General features: G+C 42.6%; 1 protein-coding gene across 1 annotated transcript; it reads right to left on the bottom strand.

Moving 5' to 3' along the window:
* Positions 1-12,898: 12,898 nt before the first annotated feature.
* Positions 12,899-14,281, bottom strand: LOC309326856 (olfactory receptor 6M1-like). The gene has a single exon (XM_081835870.1). It carries the CDS (start codon positions 13,904-13,906, stop codon positions 12,959-12,961), a length of 948 nt encoding a protein of 315 aa, XP_081691996.1. The 5' UTR covers positions 13,907-14,281; the 3' UTR covers positions 12,899-12,958.
* Positions 14,282-17,729: the final 3,448 nt, after the last annotated feature.

The following is a 17,729-nucleotide window of genomic DNA, read 5'->3' as shown; positions in this document are numbered from 1 at the left end:
TACCACGAACCTGGGGCTCCTTCAATCCTATTGCTGCCCCAACAAATACACTAGGACACTACTGCATTGGCCGTACTGAGCCACCAATGGGACATCTTACCCTTCTCTCTTGTTAGGTCACCCTACTATGGACTCAAAGCATTGCAACAGTAATGCCAGATCATTTCCTTTGGAATTATGGGTGGCAAGGTGGGACAGCTGTGCTTGCTTGACCTCTCACCAGGAGAGTCACTGATGCCCACTGGGAGGAGGAAGGTGGCTAATTTTGCACAGACCAGTATCTGCATGGAAACACAGAATTGTAGAGTTGGAAGTGTTAATGGAGAAATCTGAGGGCTCCCTTGGACAAAAAACAAGGACACCAGCTAGGAATACCAGAAGAAAACAGCAGCCAGTAGACTTGGTCTTTATTTATTTTTTTTAATAAATATTTATTAAGGTTTTTTTTTTATAAAAGAAATGCACAGATAATAAACAACATTAGTTATATCATAACAAAATTTCATAACTTCTTTGGACTTCCTCACGTCTCCTGCTCCCACTTACATCGTTGAAAATTTTTTTTCAGGCAAATTATCATCTTGTTTACAATCTTATATCCACTCATTTAAATATAATCTAACAATTCTCCAAAGGGTTTATATTTTCCTTAATCTCACTTATCATCAAATTCCAGTCTAATTTAGTGGTGGCCAATTATTTATGATCAAGCATCCTTCTTAACAGAGGCCTTCCTCCTGGGTATTGTCGGCCAGAAGGTGTTAAAGAAGGACCGAACATTTTTCATGTATGCAACAACGGCAGCAAGGATACTTATCTTGAGTTTTCCAGTTCTTTGCGATAAGTATCCTTGCTGCTGGATCATTTCCCAGAAGGCCTTCACTTTAGGGCAAGTCCACCAGAGGTGAAAGAATGTTCCTTCATTTTCTTTACATTTCCAGCATTTGTTATCAGACAAATGGTATATTTTGGCAAGTTTAACTGGGGTCATGTACCATCTGTATATCATTTTCATTACATTTTCCTTCAAAGCATTACATGCAGTGAAGTTCAGCCCAGTGGTCCACAACCTTTCCCAGTCCTCAAACATAATGTTATGCCCGATGTCCTGTGCCCACTTTATCATAGCCGATTTAACCATTTCGTCTTGTGTGTTCCATTTTAACAGCAAGTTATACATTCTTGATAATACCTTAGTCTTTGGTTCTAACAATTCTGTTTCCAACTTCGATTTCTCCACCTGGAACCCTAACTTTTTGTCATTTTTGAAAACTTCTTTAATCTGAGCGTAATGTAACCAGTCTCGCACTTTATCCTTCATTTTCTCTAAACTCTGCAATTTCCAATTGTCTCCATCTTTTTCTAATATTTCCCAATATTTTGGCCATTTGGCCTCCATATTGGGTCTTTTTTGGGCCTTGGCTTTCAGAGGAGAAAGCCAACTCGGAGTTTTGTTTTCCAATAAGTCTTTGTATTTTGTCCAGACGTTAAATACTGCTTTCCTGACAATATGGTTCTTAAAGGCCTTATTGATCTTAACTTTGTCATACCATAAGTATGCATGCCAACCAAAAGCATTGTTAAAACCTTCCAGATCCAATACATCAGTGTCTTCGAGAAGTAGCCAGTCTTTTAGCCAGCAGAAAGCTGCGGCTTCGTAGTACAGCTTTAAGTCTGGCAGGGCAAAGCCCCCTCTTTCTTTCGCATCAGTTAATATCTTAAACTTAATTCTGGGCTTTTTGCCCTGCCAGACAAATTTAGAAATATCTCTCTGCCACTTCCGGAAGCACTCCGTCTTGTCCACAATTTGCAATGTTTGAAACAAAAACAACATCTTTGGCAATACATTCATCTCAATAGCAGCAATTCGGCCTAACAAAGAAAGCTTCAATTTTGTCCAACTATCCAAGTCTCTCTTAATTTCAGACCAACATTTTTCATAATTATCCTCAAATAGACTCAGATTTTTTACTGTTATGTTTAGCCCTAGGTACTTTACTTTTTTTACCATAGTTAATTCTGTTTCCCTCTGAAACCATTCTGACTCTGTGTCTGTCAAGTTTTTCCCCAGCACTTTAGTTTTCTGTTTATTTAGTTTAAATCCCGCCACCCGACCAAAGTCTTGAATCAATTGTAATACTCTTTTCGTACTAGATTCTGGCTCCTGCAGAGTCAAAACTAGGTCATCTGCAAAAGCTTTGAGTTTATATTGTTTCGCTCCGACCTGAATCCCTTGCACCAACCGGTCCCCTCTGATCATATTCAAGAGCACCTCCAGAACCGAAATAAATAACAGAGGGGAAATCGGGCAGCCTTGTCGTGTTCCTTTTTCAATTTTAAACTCTTCTGTAACCACATTGTTAACTATCAGTTTTGCCTTTTGTTCTGAATATATTGCATCAATCCCACTCTCAAAACCCCGTCCCACTCCCATTTCTTTTAGATTTCCCTTCATAAATTTCCAAGAGATATTATCAAAGGCCTTCTCCGCGTCTATAAAAATTAACACTGCTTTTGTATTTATGTCTGTTTGCAAAAGTTCTAAAATGTCAATAATGTTCCTTGTGTTAGCAAACATGTGTCTACCTGGGAGAAAGCCTGCCTGATCTTTATGAATTACTTCATTTAAAACTCTTTTAAGCCTACTTGCCAAAACGTCAGCAAATATTTTGTAATCCACATTTAAAAGGGAGATGGGACGATAGTTCTTGAGTTGTGTCTTTTCAGTTTCTGATTTTGGTATCAAAGTGATGAAAGCTTCCTTCCACGATTCCGGCACCTTCTTTCCCTCCATAATTTCATTACTGACCTCCATCAATGGTTGTATCAGATGACTTGGTCTTTATTGAAGACTGTCACGACAGGACTCCCACCTGCCACAAGGTGAAACAAGATGGAAGCCCCAAACAAAAGAGAACCCAAACTTTTATTAGCTGCTAATCCCCATGTTACACCCCCAAAAAAACTACATCACTAATACATCATGAAAGGGGAGGTCTGGAGGCAGTAATCGAAGCATCATGGACCCTGCCTCATGGTTCCCCTTGCCCTCCACCAAACACCCATTAAGTGTAACAAAAGAGATATTTACATTTCCCTGTTTCCCAGCCAAGTTAATCACACCCTTTTGTCTTCATCTGGGTTTGTTATTTCTGGAACGGCTACCTGTCTGGCACTCAGGCATCAGGATGCCAGGGATTATCACTCAGGCAGAGGGGCTGCTGAGTAGCTGAGCTCACATGTCTATATGTATTTCTGAAGTTTTCCCAGTGAGCCAGTACATAGCTACAATTATCAGTGAATTGTTACATTTGGTATTGTGCAGCAGAGGCCCTTTGAATAGATAGGAAGAAACTGTAATGAAGTGTTTTGTGGGGACAATTCACAAAAACATGAGGCTTGAACTCATAACCCTGGGATTAAGAGTCTCATGCTGTACTGACTGAGCTATCCCAGCTCAGTCAAGAGGAGGCTGCTTGCAGAATAAGCTCAGCCCAGTGGTTCCTTCAACCAAAGCATTGCTTTGATCCCCTAATCTCTTCCAGGGGTCTGAGTCCGACAGGCACTGACTGGCTTTCTTTAAAAGAAAAAGAAAGGGGAAAATAGAGAGAGGAGGCTGCTTGCAACATGTCAGGAACATTATTTCCCAGAGTGACAGTGAGGGCTCCGAGGACCAAGGAGGGTGACAGGCAGAAAGAGACAGAGGCTTGCTTTCTTCAAAAGTGAGGCAAGCCACTCCCATCCTGGAATGCAGGTCATAAATTTCCAGGACAGCGTAAGGCAGGCAGAGGGGCCGCAGCTTTCAGACATGCTCTCAGGGGAGGAGGGGAAAACTGGACAATCTGCTCCTGAGTCTCCTCATACTAGGAGGATGAGAAGAGTCCAGGCTTGGTGTCACACCGACTGGAGGAGGAGCAGATGGTGGATATCCTGTTGGAAAAGAGCCCACCCTCCAGTGGGCTCAACTGACCCATTGAGTGAGGAAGATTGAGCTGTGTGCTTGGACTGAACTTGTTGTGGACACCAGATAGAGAGGCTTAGTGGGCCACAAATTCGGTACTTCAGTATGAGGCTCCCCTTCCCTTCAACGGGTCCACTCTAAGTAGGTTGAATATTGGATAGAACTCAATATATTTGTTTTGTTGTTTCTTCACATTGCTTCAGAGGCAGGGAGGCTTGCAAAGAGAGCTGGCTGGTGTAAGGGTAGGTGGTGAACCCCATTTCTGGGCCTGATTCAACATGTGCCTTTGCTATTTGAATGGGTACTTCCATACACATATTCTTCAATTTAAAGTTTGCCTTGTGTGTGTGTTGGGGACTAGTTTCCACCAATTGTCTCCCCTTGATATATTCACAGCTAGAAGTGTTTGCTTTGGAGGAGGCCTCAAGGGACCGTGATAAACTTAGATAATGAAGTGATAGTTGGCATCATTTATCTGCTTTGTAGGAGTTAGAAGGGAAAAGAAAAATTAAGGGGAAAGGAAGTATTCATGCATACCTGTCAACTGTTCCAGAACACAAATGGAGTGTATTTCTTCCTATATGCATAAAAATGTAAGGTTATCATCACGTAGTCTCCACTGGAGGTTTTCTAGTCACACATCACAATCCTGAATTTGCATGAAGTCAGGGCAGGGAAGGAGAGAAAAAAATGAAGGCAGGTTGTACACAGTATTCAATCCTAGTAACATGTGTGATCTTTGAAGCTCCAGGTTCAATGTATGAATTTAGAAGAGATATTTTATTAACAAGCAAACACCCATATATGTACAACATCCATCAGCTGAACTTAAAATTCTCCAACAGAACAGGGGGGTTGCTGAATGAAGCAAGCATGGGAGATAGCCCCTGATACATAATATTTGTGAATTGTTAATTTTTTTTACCTGTCAGCTTTAGTTTCTCTCAATTTCCCATAATCATAAATTCAGTTCTCTACATTTCCATATCGGTTTTCATTTTTAAAAAATTCTACTTAAAATTCATTAGCATCATTTTATTGCACATTTCTCAAATACAAACATTGTTGCAAGGCAACTGTCACTAATATACACATTTATACGCACACTTCACTCTAGTACGTGCATTTTTGTACATATTACTTGGTGGAATGACGGCATTGCAAAATTTGAGAAGCATACTTTTGGGGAAATGGTGGTTTTTTTGGTTCACCTATTTTCTTTTGGAAGCCAGAAATAGGTAGGTTTCCCCTCATTTCTATTAGCCACACATTCAGAATTAATGAAAGGAAACTTAAAGACAGATATCTCTTTGAGTAACTAAATTTTGCCTCAGAGTTCTAATGCATATAGAGTTCTTCATGCATACAGCTGTATATGAATAGGACCCATTCCACAAACACTGAAAACAAAGCTTTAATGTGTGTGGACGATGGATATGATATCACACTGAATGTGCAAGTAGGACTTTCATGTAAATAGTATCATATAAACACCTCTGTTAAAAACACTGCATGACATACAACGAAATCAAAATACGCCCCTATTTCTTTGCTTCCCTTGTTGTGAAATTAATGTCCAAGGGATTGTGGTAACCATCTCCAAGATGACGTATGAAACACAGATGGTATATTCCTTCTGCTTATTAAACCTAGAGACAAAGTGGATCCGGACTCATTGCAGTGATGGCGGGAAAGATTCAATTCAGCTTGCATTTAAACACAAACCTACCTAAGTCACACTTTCTGAAATAGTATGCATACTGAAACTCAGCTGTCTTTAAGCCACATAATGTGTACAAAAATGTGTCTCTAGGAAAAAGTTTGTGATAAAGAATAATTTAAGGATGTTGACAAGGGAACATGCGCAGAGGAACATGCGCAGAGGAGGGCAACCAAGATTAGCAAGGGTCTGGTAACCAAGCCTTATGAGGAACAGATGAGGGAGTTGGGTATGTTTACTCTGGGAAAGAAGAGACTGAGAAGAAATATGCTAGCCTTATTTTACTTGCAGACTTTCGTTGCAGTGCCCCAGAAGTTCCGTGGCCAGTGCAACCAAACCAGTTTTGTTCCCCTAGATTTGCCTTTGTGTCTTCAAATATCTAAAGGGCTACCACTTGGGGAATATAGAGCAAGCTTGTTTTCTCCTGCTCCAGAGAGTAGGACCTGAATCAATGCATTCAAGTTACAAGAAATGAGATTTTGGCTAAGCATCAGGAAGAACTTTCTCACAGTGACAATTATTTGATATTTCAGCTCAGTTCTAATGAAATCTCTCTACACTATCCCCTAAAAACCCTATTCCAATAAATTTCTCAAAGAATATCAAATTACAATATGTCACAATAACTTAAACTCCCAAGGCATGCAGATAACAATCATACACACAGTTATGACAGTTGTCTGTCTGTATCAGATGGAGCTCAGTTTCTACAGAAGTATGAGAAGGATAGAACACTCCAGTAGTTTCAGGCAGTGGGAAAACTCATTAAGATGTCAGTAGCAGTGTCAATATATACTTTCCCTGGTTTGGGAGTTATTCAGGAGGAGGGGGAAAATTAAATTTGAGACTGCATCCCCATGAAGACCAGCAAGGGATCTTCAGGATATTTAATCCTACTTTTTACCCTTTATTCCAGCAGCTCTAATTGCCAGAAAACATGGACTGGAACACACAGAGTGACGGTCAAACCCCAGTTACCCAGTTTTCTATCTACGGTCATTTTACACGTGGTGACTGAATTGCGCTTCAAACATTCTTGCAGTGATTGGATAGTGCAATTGTTTAATTACCTTCAATGAAGTTGAAAGAAGGGGTCGCTTCTTCCTATCAAATGACATCAATGCAGAAGAAACAACACAACCAGCAGTTCAACACCCTTGTTCGCATTCCAATCAACCAATACAAACTGAATCAGCAGGATGCTATGACGAAAGAGCAAGATGAATCAAAGAGTTACTTCATTCTCACAGTGTGAATCTCCTTTTCTTCAGAAAGTCTTTGAACACCTCCTTGACCTTCTCATTCCTTAGACTATAAATAAAAGGGTTCAGTAAAGGTGTAACAGCTGCTGTAAGGACAGCAATGCCCATCTGGACATCCTGGGAGTATCCTTGGCTGGGTAAAGAGTAGATTGAACAGAGATAAAAGATGGAAGCAACAGTGATGTGAGATGCACAGGTGGAAAATGTCTTTAGTCGACCTGTGGTGGACTGCATACGCAAGATGGTGGCAATGATGTAGACGTAAGAGAGAAGAGTGGCAAACAAAGAGCCCAGGAGCACCACCGAGGACATGACATTCTCCAGAGCCAGGTTGAAATGTACATCATTACAAGAAAGCTTTATCATTGGGGCATAGTCACAGAAGAAATGGTCAATGGTGTTAGAGCCACAGAAGGATAGGTCCAAGAGCAGGATGATGGGGACAAGTGTAGTGACGGAACCACAAACTCAGCAGCCCAAGACCAGATCGGTGCAGACCCATCCATTCATGATGATGGTATAGCGAAGAGGTTTGCAGATGGCGACATAGCGATCAAAGGCCATCATAGCAATAAGGATGGCTTCGCTGCCGCCAAAGGAGAAGTAGAAATAGCATTGGGCCACACAGCCCGAGTAAGAGATGGCTTTGTTCAGAGAAACCATGTTCACCAGCATCTTGGGGATGATAGATGTGATGAAGAAGACCTCAATGAGTGAGAGGTTGCAGAGAAAAAAATACATGAGGGTTTGGAGGCGCTGGTCCAAACATACCAGTGTGATGATGGTGATATTCCCAGCTACCCTTAACAGGAAAACAAGAAGCAGCACCACAAAAAGGAAGAGCTCCGATTGCCTAGGAAGTTGGAAGCCAATTAAGATGAACTCGGTCACCTGTTCCATGCTGCTGTGATTCCTCATTCCCATGGCCAAAGTGGAGTTGTGGGATGATCAAGCAGATGAAACACATACATATACACTTTAGGGTTTGTATGATTTAAGGAAAGCTGTTTTTCATCTCTTCCGGTAATCTGGGCACTAACAGGATTCCCCCTCCCTTACAGTTGCCAAAAGGCTTACACTTAAAACCAGAGCATCCCAATCTTCTTAAGGAATACATTAAAAAAAAAAAAATCATCATTTTCTCATACATTACTAGTGTTCAAATTTCCATTGAACCCTGTGGGACTGACTTCTTACTGCAGTGTTTCCCAACCTTTTTTGGGCAAAGGCACACTTGTTTCATGAAAAAAATCTCGAGGCACACCACCATTAGAAAATGTTTAAAAAATTAACTCTGTGCCTATATTGACTATATATACACTGGTGCCCCGCAAGACGAATGCCTCGCAAGACTGAAAACCCGCAAGACGAAAGGGTTTTCCGTTTTTTGAGGCACTTCGCAAGATGAATTTCCCTATGGGCTTGCTTCGCAAGAAGAAAGCCTATAGGGAAATCTCCAGGGACCTCTTTTAAATGCTGGCGGTGGGGAGCAAAGCCTTCCCCCCCCTCCGGCCTTCAGAAGAGGTCCAGGAAGGCCGGCGGGGGCTGAAAGGCTTTGCTCCCCACCGCCAGCATTTTAAAAGCAGTCCGGGATAGCAGGGAAGCGCTTCCCGCTATCCTGGACGGCTTTTGAAGGCAGGCGGGGGGAGCAAAGACTTTTGTTCCCCCGCCCGCCTTCAGAAGAGGTCCAGGACCTCTTCTGAAGGCTGGCGGGGGGTGAAAGTCTTTGCTCCCCCCTGCCTGCCTTCCCGGGAGAGCGGAGAAACGCAGCGTGTTTCTCCGCTGTCCCGGACAGCTTTTGAAGGCAGGCAGAGGGGAGCAAAGACTTTCGCCCCCCGCCCGCATTCAGAAGAGGTCCAGGACCTCTTCTGAAGGCGGGCGGGGGGCAAAAGTCCTTGCTCCCCCCCTGCCTGCCTTCCCGGGAGAGCGGAGAAAAGCAGCGTGTTTCTCCGCTGTCCTGGACGGCTTTTGAAGGCAGGCGGGGGGAGCAAAGACTTTCGCCCCCCGCCCACCTTCAGAAGAGGTCCAGGACCTCTTCTGAAGGCTGGCGGGGGGCAAAAGTCTTTGCTCCCCCCTGCCTGCCTTCCCGGGAGAGCGTAGAAACGCAGCACGTTTCTCCTCTGTCCCGGACGGCTTTTGAAGGGGGGGAGCAAAGACTTTCCGCTCTCCCGGGAAGGCAGGCACGGGGGAGCAAAGACCTTTGCCCCCCGCCCGCCTTCAGAAGAGGCCCTGGACCTCTTCTGAAGGCGGGCGGGGGGCGAAAGTCTTTGCTCCCCTCTGCCTGCCTTCAAAAGCTGTCCGGGACAGCGGAAAAACACGCTGCGTTTCTACGCTCTCCCGGGAAGGCAGGCAGGGGGGAGCAAAGAGGTCCTGGACCTCTTCTGAAGGCGGGCGGGGGGCAAAAGTCTAATTCTAATTTCAATGAGTGTGCCCTCCCACGGCACACCAGGCAACGTCTCGCGGCACACTAGTGTGCCGCGGAACACCGGTTGGGAAACACTGTCTTACTGTAATTAAAAAACAATTTATTTTGCAATGTTTATGTACTGCTTGGTTGTGTTGAAACCTCTAAGCAGTTTTATTGGCTCCTAGACATCAAAAATTTGCCCTTTAAATACCTTCCTGGAGAGGAGAGCCTCATATGCATTTTCAGATCAAGCACTAAAACAATTAAAATGCTAACTTTTTGCTATGTAATGATTGGATTGTGTAGTATAGCATAGATAATAGTGTGTCTATTATTTGTGTTATTAAATTTACTGGTCACTGTTTTACTAAAGTAATTTTAAGTGACTTACAATATATAACCAAAAGAACAGAGACATTAAAACCAACAAAAAAGAAAAAAAGAGAAAAGAAAACATTACACAAAAAGCAAAGTTACCCATCTTGATCCATAAGTTAAATAAGAGATAAGTGTTCGTGTGTAGAGTAAATTTGTAGTGTTGCAGTTATCAGCTGAAAGTCTCAAACAGAAATGATGTAAGTTTTCCAAGTCCATTAGTCTTATCATGGCTGGGTGCCTTTCCTAATCCTCTCTATAGAATACCAGCAAGGCACACTTTATTTAAAGGTACCTTGGGAAGATGACAATTATACTGAGATGAAACAGACCAGCTTTCTACTGCATGAATCAGTCTTCTCCAACCTTGTGCTATCAATGTGTTTGGATTACAATTCCCAGCAGCCCCTTCCAGGTTCAAACAGTCCCGTGTTCAATCCTATATCCCGGTTGGGTTGGCAATTTCTCCAGCAATTTCTCTGCCTGGACATGGTAGAGGTCGCACCTGGGATCTTATTCAGGCTAAGCAGATGATCTATGATTCAGCTACTATATTCTCCTACTCTGAAACATGTGTGCTGGCATGATATTGACATGGTGGCATTCAAAAGGAGAAACATAATACTATTTCATCAATTATTTTCCAGAGGGAGGAGTTATTTTCCAACAGTTCATTTAAAGCGGGGCTCACCTTTAGAAACAGTAAGCACTTTTCTTTTTACTGTTTGTGGAATGCTCTCCCCAGAGAGGCTCGCCTGGTGCCTTCCTTTCATATATTTAGGTGCCAGGAAAAAAACAAAACATTCATCCTCTCTGTACCTTTGGCTAATTAAATAATCTATGGCCTTTGAAACTGTGTATGTGGTTTGGGGGAGGGTTTCATTTGTAATTATGTTATGCATTGTTGTGTTTTTATACAGATGACTCCCCACTTATCTTGGGGTTACGTTCCGGGCCCCCTCACGCTTAAGTGAAATCACATAATGTGGGGAGCACCCTTTAAAGACCCTTTAAACTCCCTCTCTGCCACTCTCTCTTCAACCCATACCAAAAACACTGTGTCCAAAAATATCCACAACTAGAATTGAAGCTCTGGGGTGGGCAGGAGGCTGGAGGATGTGTGGAAAAGTGACTGCTGCTGCTGCTGCGCTGCCCCACACATCATCTGTTAGGCAGGGAGGCTGAGCAGCCTAAACAAAGCCCCACTGCACTTCTGGTCTCTAAGAGGCTTCCTCTCTGGGCTCCGGGGATGGTCTACCCATGAGCCACAAGGACTCTCCAGCTCTCTCCCACCATTTCCAGATTTGAATTGAATTATTTGATTATTTCCCAGCACTGCGTGTATACGCAGTTGATTATATTGATTGTGTGTATGTGGAGGGGATGCCTGTACTGCAAACTGCCCTGTGATCCTCAGATGAAGGGCGGTATAATAAATAAATAATAATGATTACAATACATTAGCGTATCTTCTTCTTTCTCTCCTCTACCCCAAGTTTGCAAGTGGGGTCGGGCACAGCAGCAGCAAGTGTGTTGGAATTCTGGCCAGGAGTTTTCATCCTTCCCAGGATCCCAGACTTAGTGACATTAGAGGGAAGGCAGGGGAACATTCGGCTCCACCCTGTAGAGCACAGGTGGCCAACTCCCAAGAGACTGCGATCTACTCACAGAGTTAAAAACTGACAGTGATCTACCCCCCTTTTTTAGGGTTCAGGTCAAAGTTATTGAGCTTTTTCAGGGAGGAGGAGCTTTTTTTAGGGGAGCCACAGTTGTTCAGCTTCTTTCGGGGGAGCCAGTGATCTACCAGTAATCTACCACAGACATCCAATGATCTACCGGTAGATCAGGATCTACCTGTTGGAAATGCCTGCTATAGGGCAACGATTGACTGTTGGGTGGACACCTCACTTGGCAATCACGTGGCATCATTATGAAGTCACACGATTGGTAGTTCTGCCAAGGTGCCTAAGTCACAACTTCAAGGAACATCACTGGGAGTAAGAAGTGGTTTTCACTGAATGGGGACTACTTCACCTTCCTTGAGCAAGGTGTGTGCCAACATCTGATCAGCTGCTGGACATTGGAATGCAAACCTTCCTTCAGCAAAGGAATAATCAGGAGCCTGCTTTAATCTCGTAATAGTTCCTTTGAAACCGCACCCTTATCTGCCCCATAACTTACACAAATATCACATTGTGTGTATGGTGGATGGGTGCAGCTTTCCCCGAAATAGTTTGAAGATCCCAATGGGGGCACCTGGAACACCATATGTGGCCCATATGCCAGAGATTCCCCATCCATGTTCTAAAGGGAAAAGGTGACTACTACCGCACATGCACCCTAACAGCATGGGAAATACCTGGAGAAAAGTTTGCTCAATGTTCTCCATTTTCTGGGCATGTGTGTTAGAGAAAAGGTGCACTGTTTTTGGTTTTTTAATAACCTTCTTGTCACATGACCCAATTTTGTATTTCTGTTTCTTTAACCTACCTCACATAGTTGTTGTGAGGGTGGAATGGGTAGTGGGGAGAACCATGCATAGCACCTTGTGCTCCTTGAAGGTAAAGTGGAATTTAACCCATCCAGTGCTTTTTTTTCTGGGAGTATACAGTGGTATAAAGGTAAAGGTAAAGGTACCCCTGCCCGTACGGGCCAGTCTTGCCAGACTCTGGGGTTGTGCGCCCATCTCACTCAAGAGGCCGGGGGCCAGCGCTGACCGGAGACACTTCCGGGTCACGTGGCCAGCGTGACATTGCTGCTCTGGCCAGAGCCAGAGCCAGAGCCGCACACGGAAACGCCGTTTACCTTCCCGCTAGTAAGCGGTCCCTATTTATCTACTTGCACCCAGGGGTGCTTTCGAACTGCTAGGTTGGCAGGCGCTGGGACCGAAAGACGGGAGCGCACCGCGCCGCAGGGATTCGAACCGCCGACCTTTCGATCGGCAAGTCCTAGGCACTGAGGCTTTTACCCACAGCGCCACCTGCGTCCCCATACAGTGGTATGCATACTGCTAAACATTTTGTGAATCTAAGTTTGGCCTCGTTGAGGGGCAGTATTTCAATATGAGTAGGAAAATGAGAGTACCCCTAAACATTTAATTTTTTTAGAAAAAAGCACTGACCACATCACCCTACAACTTGCCCTCATTCGCCAGGCAATTTGTAGAAGAACAAATCAAACCAATGACAGTTCGACAAAGGAAGAGCAGGATGGATCAACAATTTGCTTCATTCTCAGAGTGTGAATTTTCTCTTCTTTAGATAGTCTTTGAAGGCCTCCTTGACCTTCTCATTCCTTAGACTATAAATAAAAGGGTTCAGTAAAGGAGTAACTACCCCAGTAAGGACAGCAAGGCCCATCTGGACATCTTGGGCGTATCCCTGGCTGGGTAAAGCATACATGAAAATTGAGCTGCCATAAAAAATGGAGGCAACAGTGATGTGAGATGCACAGGTGGAAAATGTCTTTTGTCGACCTTTGGTGGAATGCATGCACAAGATGGTGCCAATGATGTAGACGTAAGAGAGAAGAGTGACAAACAAAGAGCCGAGGAGCATAACTGAGCACAAGACATTCTCCAGAGCCAGGAGGGCCTGCACATCACTGCAAGAAAGCTTTACAACTGGGGTGTAGTCACAGAAGAAATGGTCTATAATATTAGAGCCACAGAAGGATAGTGCGTAGAGTAAAATGATTGGGGCAACAGGAGCCAGGAAGCCACCGATCCAGCAGCCAAAGACCAAATCAATGCAGACCCATCCATTCATGATGATGGCATAGCGCAGTGGCTTGCAGATGGCGACATAGCGATCAAAGGCCATCACAGCAAGTAGGATGGTTTCACAGGTGCCAAAGACAAAGTAGAAGTAGCATTGAGCCACACAGCCCGAGTAAGAGATGGTTTTGTTCAGGGAAACCATGTCCACCAGCATCTTGGGGATAATAGACATGACAAAGAAGATCTCCATGAGTGAGAGGTTGCAGAGGAAAAAGTACATGGGGGTTTGGAGGCGCTGGTCCAAACATACCAGTGTGATGATGGTGATATTCCCAGATATTGTTATCAGGAAAACAACAAGAAGCACCACAAAAAGGAGGAGCTCCAAGTGCCTAGGAAGTTGGAAGCTAGTTAAGATGAACTCAGTCACCTGCTCCATGCTGCTCTGATTCTTCAATCCCATGGCCAATGTGGAAGTATAGAACAATCAAGCAGTTGAAACATGTATGCTTTAGAGTTTGTGTGATTCAAGGCAGACTCTTTTCCCGCTCTTCTACTGTTCTGGGCACTATCAGGAGCTTCCTCGCTGACAAGAATTATCAAGATGTTTTCTGTTGACACCACAACTAATTCTTTGTTCCTTTTGTTCTGTTGCTCATAAAAAAAAAATACAGAATGTTTTGTTTTCTTGCAAGCAGTAAAAGTTTAGAACAGATAGCTCAAAGTAGGTTTTCCTCCAGATCATGATTCTGTAAAATTGTCATTGATTTTGTGGTACTCTGCACTTGGATAATGACCAGCATTCTTCAATGTACATTGCATGTAAACATGTGTTGTTCAAGACAATCAGACCTTCACTGGACCTTATTAAAAGAAAGATAGCTGCTTTACCTTACCTCTAATTATGTGTTTGCTTTATTTCTATTGCTTCTTTATAATATCATTTACAAGATAAAGTTGTTGATCACAAAGAGCCTTATTTCTCATCTATACCTTCTCATCTATACCTTCTTCTCATTTTAAAAAACAAACAAACCACAGCATCCTCAATCTTTCAACTAGGGATGGGGAAGAAATAGGAGAAATTTGCAATGAGATACTGACAATTTTTCAGGATGACAACAACCACCACAATCTGTTTTGAAAATGTGGAGAACCAAACTTCAGAATGTGAAAAGTGAGGAACAGAGAGAAACCAAAATTCACACAACCACTCATCCTTATATTCAACCAAATACAAAAATTCAGCATTTGTACATATAGCATTAAGGCTGCAATCCTATTCCCATTTTCCTAGGATTAAACCATGTTGAACTCTAGGAGACAAACTTCTAAGAAGACTTTAAACTTCTAAAGAAGACTTTATACGATTTCATGGTATATCCATTCCTGAAGAAATACACCCAACCTCATATGTATAATCAAATAAAGACTTTGATAGATAGATACCTAATATCAACAGTAATAGATTTGTGGTTCCATTTCAAACTGCTTTGTAGTTTATGCTTTTGGGTTTTATTCTAAATTTATTGCCTATTTAATGATATAATTATGTAGAAGTATAGTATATTTATTTTCGACAATGACTTGTAGAGTAGGTAGGAAGAAAACAGAAAGCACAAAACACAAAATGCATTTATACTGCACTAGATGTCTCTCACACAAAAGAAAGTCATGTTCAGCCCATAGTAAAAAATCTATAAACACATTTATAAAGGAAGCAAATCAGTAGAATAATCTGTAATATGCCTGGCATAGCCATGGTGAAATTATATTTCATGTAGATTTCTAAATCCTATAATCTTACCACAGCTGATTGTCTTGCCTTCATTCTGTTGACATAATATCAGTTAAGCAAGCTTTATTTAAAGGTGCCTTGGGAGGATGGTCACAATGCTCGAATCAGCCTTCTACAATCTGTGCTCTTGTTATGTTTGGATTACAGTTCCCAATAGGTTCTGCTCAATTCAAACTGTCCAAACATCAACCATCACAGACCCTCCAAGGGTCCCTATTTTCCAGGGATGTCCCTGATTTGGAGAAGCCATCCTGGTTTCTGCTTTGATCCTAGAATGTCCCACTTTTCCTTAGGATGTCCCTATTTTCATTGGAGAAATGTTGGAGGGTAGGGAGTTATCCGACCCCTAGGCCATCTTAAAGCAATCTGGTATAGGTAAGTTTTTTTAAAAAAATGTTTAATGTTTTATTATGTTGGAAGCTGCCTAGAGTGGCTGGGGCATCCCAGTAAGATGTGTGGGGTATAAATAGTAAAATTATCTTTCTGGAATGGGATGTCCCTATTTTCAACAGAGAAATGTTGGAGAAAAATGGAACTGCCTTAAATTACGATTGGGCAGTTTTCAGATTTGGAATCTCGGGTCCTATGGTCAATTAATTCCTCTTTCCCATTCCATGGTTACTGATGTTACCTCTCCAAGGCGTTTTTCTAACAGCAATATTCATCATAATATTTCCTCAGGAGGATTATGTGTATCTTGCACTATGTGTGAAGAACCAAATTTCAGCTATTTGCAAAAGAAGTATGCTATCCATTGTTGTTGTTGTTTTTTAAAAATAGGCCCTTCAGTGAATAAGAATTAAGCATCCTTCTCTCTAGAAATGTTTGAGAATTCATAAGAACACGAGAAGAGCTCCACTGCATCAGAGCCAAAGGTCCATCTGTTCCAGCATCCTCTTCCTCACAGTGGTCAACCAGACTCATTTATGAAGCCCATGATCCCTCTCTCACAGTTGTCTCCATTTCTGGTACTGTGGTAGCTCGAGTTACAAACACCTCAGGTGACAAATTCTTCAGGTTACAAACTCCGCTAACCTGGAAGAGTTACCTTGAGTTAAGAACTTTGACCCAGGATGAGAATGGAAATTGTGTGCTGGTGGCACAGCGGCAGCAAGAAACCCCATTAGTGAAAGCACGCCTCTAATTAAGAACAGTTTCAGGTTAAGGATGGACCTCTGGAATGAATTAAGTTCGTAACTAGAGGTACCACTGTATTCAGAAGGATGATGCTTCTGGTCCTGGAAATAGCATACAGTCATTACGGTGAGTGCTACCATTGGCTAATGGTCATGGGCTAGTGGCCTATGGGTGGCGCAGTGGTCAGAGGGCCAGACTAGGACCCGGAAGACCAAATCACTGGGTGACTTTGGTTCAGTCACTCTCTTTTCCTCAAACCCACCTCGCAGGATTCTTTGAGGATAAAAGGGAAGGGGGACAACCATGAGCTCCTTGGAGGAAATGTGGGATATAAAATGCAATAATACAATAAAATAAATAGAATTCGATTTTACCTATGTGAATGTTGTTAAATCATTGGGTTTTTGTGGGGGGGGGTATATTCTTTTTATCACAAATGTATTAGTTTGATGTTCCACTTTACCACTTGGCTCTCAATGGACAATCTAAGTCTGTTGCTTAAAAACAAACAAACACACACAAAACTTTTCTGCCTCATTCTCTGATAAGTGTGCAGCTAGCAAAACAAATGCTAATTTATTTCCCCTTCCAAACCAACCTCATTATCTGCTTCCCCTGATGTACCAAGAGAGCAAAAAGTTTGCTACTAACTCTTCGAAACCTTGTTGCCTGATTAAGTCCCATGCCTATAGATTAATTTTGTTCACATTTCTGCAGGATACCCCCAAAGGCCTACAAAACTTATTGAATTAATTAAAGTGCTCCACAGTTTGAAACTTCTGCCAGGGGAGATGATCAAAAGGATTTTGCTAACTTTTATCCTACTGTAAATGCAGTAACAGGTTTTTTCCTGCTATAAAATTATACATATATAATGTGTGTGTGTGTGTGTGTGTGTGTGTGTACATATCAGAAGCTTTAGGATGCTTGATTTCATGTGCTCATCCTAAATTAGACCCCATCTGCGCTATTCATTTCAAACAGTATCATACCACTTTAAGCAGCCATGGCTTCCCCAAAAGCATCCTGGGAACTGTAGTTTGTTAAGGGCAAGGTGAGTTGTGACTCCTATTCCCCTTTCTGGACTACAGTTCTCAGAGTGACTTAACGATCAATTCCTCTTCCCAGGAGCTACATCTCTTAAGAGCCTTGTCAAGCCTTTGGTCTCCACTGCACCAGGTAACAAGAAGAATTGGGCCAAACATTCAAAAGTAAAGTCCAATCCAGTTCATATCTCTCTCCCACCCTCCCTCTCTCTCTCTCTCTCTCTCTCTCTCACACACACACACACACACACATACATTTCAAGATGGGAAAGGGAACAACATAAAGGAAGGAGTAATTCTGAATT

This window comes from Podarcis erhardii, assembly GCF_964252035.2.
Source record: "Podarcis erhardii genome assembly, chromosome: 13".
Taxonomy (NCBI): Eukaryota; Metazoa; Chordata; class Lepidosauria; order Squamata; family Lacertidae; genus Podarcis; species Podarcis erhardii.
This window is presented reverse-complemented; position numbering and strand designations above follow the sequence as displayed.